This window comes from Quercus suber, unplaced genomic scaffold (assembly GCF_002906115.3).
Source record: "Quercus suber isolate HL8 unplaced genomic scaffold, Cork oak 2.0 scaffold_613, whole genome shotgun sequence".
NCBI lineage: Eukaryota > Viridiplantae > Streptophyta > Magnoliopsida > Fagales > Fagaceae > Quercus > Quercus suber.
The window spans coordinates 436,408-441,468 of record NW_027070056.1 but is presented as its reverse complement, the minus strand read 5'-3'; the positions used below and the strand labels follow the sequence as shown (position 1 = coordinate 441,468).

The 5,061-nt window shown below is 40.7% G+C and overlaps 1 protein-coding gene across 1 annotated transcript; it reads right to left on the bottom strand.

Moving 5' to 3' along the window:
* Window positions 1-2,584: 2,584 nt before the first annotated feature.
* Window positions 2,585-4,335, bottom strand: LOC111994821 (aldehyde oxidase GLOX). The gene has a single exon (XM_024026699.2). The coding sequence runs from the start codon at window positions 4,277-4,279 to the stop codon at window positions 2,585-2,587; it is 1,695 nt and encodes a 564-aa protein (XP_023882467.2). The 5' UTR covers window positions 4,280-4,335.
* Between the last annotated feature and the right edge of the window lie 726 nt (window positions 4,336-5,061).

Sequence of the window (5,061 nt, the reverse complement as noted above, 5' to 3'; positions counted from 1 at the left end):
GTTGTATTGTTGAAGCATGTGAGCCATTCTTTTCTCCATTTCTTCAAATTGACTAAGTCTTTCCTTCATTTCGTCAAAACTTGCTAGTTTCTCCTCCATAGTAGCCAAGGAAGCCTTCAGTTGTGCAACTTCGTTGTCCCTTGCTTGACTTGAGTGTATGTCAATGTCCGTGAGAGCACTCTTGCTACTTCGACCACTTTGGCTTAGACCAAATCCTATTCCATGAATACGAACTTTGCGCTCTTTATCCATCACTTTGGCAAACATATCATCTGTTGACCATGCAATACTACCTTTGTGTCAGATGACTGCAATTGATTCGAAGGCTCAACCAACAATTCCTTCATTTTGTTTTGATATTTGGGTTTGAATAAAACAAAAAAGTGTCAAATCATATAGTTAAAATGACCCCACAACATATATATACATATATATAGGATGGGACAAGCAAGCACCAATATGTACCAGTAACCCTCAAGAGAAAATTGACAATCTATAGGCAACTCACCACATGAACCTCTCCAAAAAAAGAAAAAAGAAAAGAAGGAAGTCATTTACATCCACTGCGTATGCTGTAATATAACAAAGGAACTAAGCATAGAGGCCTCGACTCAGTAAGAATATTTCCACAATGAAATGGAGTTTGCTATGTAATCCAACAATCAAATGACCCCACAATAAAAAGGAATGCGTATTGGCTAACATTGATATAAAAGAATCATCAATAACAATTATCATTGATTCAAAATAGTTACACACGTGTTCAAACAACCACATGGGATTCCATCATATGCTTGGGTTTTTGTCAAAAAGACATGCTGGTTCAAAAGTTATATACAATATTTTGCAAGACTTCTAAGACTTGAATTATTTGAACAAAGCTCATCTTTAGACAACTTTGAAGGGAAAAACTATAATATTGTTTTTCGAATTCCTATTTTGTTTACCCCCAACTACAATGGAGAAATTACTCTCCATTTTTGCATGCACTACAGGATTAACTGCAGATCTATCTTTACGAGTGTGTAGTATTTGATATAATACTGCACGCTCTACAGGACGTCCATCTTCCGTTTTTACCTACATTATGAACAACATATTTATGTAATGATGAATATTGGTTCTATATAAACTTTAGGAGAAGTCAAAATCATTTAAAAAATAGTCATAATATTTATTACCTTTTTTTGCAGCGTGCACAACATAGCTACAAGAACTAGCAGTATGTAAGTCATCCTGTTTAGAACGACGGTCTTTATTTTTCTCTGACTCTATTTACATTCAACAAAATTACATGTTTATATATAGTATGCTTTAAGTATCTAAAGCCACTTTTAGCTAAAGCCAAAATGCTCAAAACATCATTTGGTATCTATTGGAAACCAAAGTAAAGAATGAGAGGAACTGCATGATGAGAAAGAGTAACAATTTGATAATTGAAGCTTCACTTGTAGCAATATAGTGGACAACAAATTATTACTATGAGCTTCCCATTATAGCTTCCCAAAGCATATACATTTTTTGTCAATCTAGAAAGCAAGAAGGCCATAAAGAAATGGAGAGGGCACTCAATTATGACCCAAAAAAAGTATGACAAATTTTGTCATAATTCTCACTTCCACTTCATAAGATTCACACGGCTAAATTACCTGAACAACATTATTGTCATACCAATTCAAAAGCTTAATACCCACTATTAGATAATTACAAGCCAACAACCACCAAAAACATCAGTGATTGCAAAATGCATAGATTAAAAAAAAATTATTTTAAACATTAAGAAAATAAAAACAAGAAGAAGAAGCGCACATCCAACCTAATGAAGAGAAAATATGTAGAAATGAGAAATTATTTTACTAACTAAATTAAACTATAAATAGGTCCATACTCCATACTAATTCGAGTCTTAGATATAATAGAGGAAAAAGGGAACAAAATTAACCAAAAAAAAAAATTTGTAAGCTCAGCATCATATGCACGTGGACAAACTATTAGCTCCAAATTAAGCAACAAAAAAATTATTTACTAATTACTATAATTATTCTTCCATATCATTAACCCATAAAACACAAAACCCAAAAAAGAAAAAAAGAAAAAAGAAGACAAATTGAGTAAGACCCAACTGATAAATCACTGAAATAAGAAATGGGTATCTAAGAAAAAAGCAAAAGCAGCACTAGATTTACTGATGTAGGGACTCAATTTGGATTGGACCCAGAAAAATGATGGGTTTCTAGCCCAACAAGCCCAAACAATAAATTTTTAGAGCGTGGGTGCAAAAACTAGTTCTACGTGGTAGAAAAGGTCACGGTTACAGTGTAGGCAAAGACACTTCAAGCTAACTGTCTGATAAGAACTCTCCTCGGCTAGGCTTCAGGGGTATCTTTCTAAGTCTCCTCCTCCTTCTCCCTTTCTCTCCCCTTTTTCTTTTTTCAAAAGTCTTTTCTAATGTCACCTACTTTTCTTATATACTCCGTTCCTCACAAAAAAAAAACCTCTAGCTGTGCATATATCTCATCTATATAATAAATTTGTGCGTGCATGCATTACTCTGCATTAAAAGTGAACAAAATATTCACTAAAATTAAACCACCTTGACCCAAACGGCTTGGCTGGGAATGCCAGCGTGGACAACAAAAAGCATGTAGTACCCAGGTGGTGCCACCGTGGCGGTGGGTGGCCCACGGGCTGTCACTTTATAATCATACGTGGACAGTTGGTGCACTTCAATCACCTCCAAAAACATCAACCTCTGGTTCATACCGTAGGAGTGCGTAGTAAACGACGGCGTTACGAGGCTCACGGAGATCTGGCTCCTCGGATTGTACTGATTCAGCTGAAAAGTAACGGCAAATACCTGCTTGTACAAAACGGTGTCGCCGGTGGTCTCCACGGACAGAATCGAAGGCCGCATGGCGGAGACACGTGGCTTCAGGTAATAGGGTGAAAAAGCCTCCAAGCTCAAGTCGGTTGGGAAATACGACGTGAAGTTGTACTTTTCGTGTGGGTTGCTCCCGCCCACTAATACTCTGCCATCTGCCAACAGTATCGCTGTGGAGTGGTACATTCTCGGAATCTTCGACGGGCTGAGCACCACGAATCTCCGGGCCGGGTCGGGTAGGTAGCACTTGTACAGAACCGGGTTGAAAACCGGGTTTGCCCCGTCCTCCCAGCCAGCTGTCCCGTTCATTGCGCCGTTGATGATGAGAACCTCACCGTTGGGTAACAAAACCATGTCGGACATGACACGTGGCATCGGCATGACCTCCATGACCCACTTGGGCTCCGGGTCGGTCAGTTTCATCCGCCCGCAAGTGTTGGAGGCGGGAACGAACACCCGCTTGAAATTCGAGTTGTTAAACGCACCGTACGGCGCGCCGCCGCATATCATGACCTCCGCTTCCGGTAACGCGTCTCCCTTGAGCCACAGCGGGAGCAAAACGGAGGAGCCAGTGCTGGGGTAATTCCGCTTGAACTCGCCGGGAATGACCGGGAACTCCTTCACCACCCGGTTGCGATTGTAGTCAAACAAGATTGACCTTTCGTTAGCGAAAACGTAAAGATTCCCATCGGGCAGTAGATGAAGAAAAGGGTAGAGGTTGTTCTCGTCGCCGTACCCGTCGCACGTTTCCTTCAAGAAGCTCATGTAAAAGGTCGCGGATGCCGCGCTGGTTTTCGGGAAAAACTCGTACGTGTAGACGCGCCGGCCGCCGACGATGATCACGCGCCCGTCGGGGAGAAGCTGGTTCGACGCGTACCATCGGCGCTCGCCGAGCGGCACGGGGAGCTGGGTCCAGTCGCAGGAGGAGTCATCGCAGGGAGTGAACGTGCGGACCACGCGGTCGCCTTCGTGGTACCCGCCCGTTTGGACTAGGGTTCCGTTGGGGATCAACGAGCCCGAAGAGCACCACGTGTCGGTCTGGACTAGGAGGGGACGAACGGTGTTCGAAGCGACGTCGTACACGACGGAGTGAGCTGTGCAGTCCGGTGGCTGGCCCGGTTTTTGAATGCAGGCGTTGTTTGGGAGAGAGAGGTTCGAAGGACCCATGTCCATGCGGTCGAAGATCACGACCATGTTGTTCTTCAACAGTTGCATGTGCATGGCGGAGATGCCAATGCTAGATTGGAGTAAAACCCAGTCACCTTCATCGTCAGAAGCCGCATCTTTCGACGAATAATAATAATAAGAAGATGAAGAAGAGGCTGGGAATATCAGAGACCATAAACCCAGAGTTAAAGAGAGCAGCAAGAAGAAGAAAGAAGGGTTCTTGGACGCCATGGTTGGCCGCTAGCTTTCTTGGGTTTTCTTGGTTTGTGACTGACTGTGTGTGCGGTTTAGTTATATATATTATATTGGCGTAGGGTTTATGTGTTAGAAACTGAAGGAATAGGGAGGAGCTAGAAGGGTTTTTCGTATGTATTGGTATATACATTTATTAGGAGCTGATTGCTGTATTCAGCACGTGTTTTATTGTTGGTATTCATACATATACGCGTATATTTATACTTGCAGTTAATATATCCGTGTGTAGGTTATTTGAATGTGGTGAATACTGTATTAGATGGATTTTCTATCTCTTGGGTTGGCGTGGCCTGCATTTAATGATTACACCTAAAATCGTTTAGGTTGCTAATTGTTTGATTTCCTCAATAATAAATTTTAGACATGTAATTTTATAACACTTTTTTTTTAGAGAGTTTTAACCTACGGCGTCCGCTCTTGATGACAGTTCTTTATCATCATACCAAAACACCAATCAGTTTTTGGTATTAGCAGAAATTCAACTCAGATCTCTTATACAACCATCAGAGACTTTACCAGTTGAACTAACTGAAACCCATTAATTTTATAACACTTGAAATAACAAGTTGTGAAAATAAAATGTTGTAATAAAAAAGTCATGTCTCTAGAATCTGTCATGCCTAACATAATAAAAGCCAAGACTTATATATATACTAGCATTATATAGTCACGCATAATACGGAAGCAAAAGAAAATTCAAATTAAAAAAAAATGTCAAATAATATTTTTCTACATCCATCCAACACACAAAAGCATAT

Bases quoted from the DNA above. Each gene is read 5' to 3' on its own strand.
- LOC111994821 (XM_024026699.2), bottom strand. From the start codon at position 4,279: ATGGCGTCCAAGAACCCTTCTTTCTTCTTCTTGCTGCTCTCTTTAACT.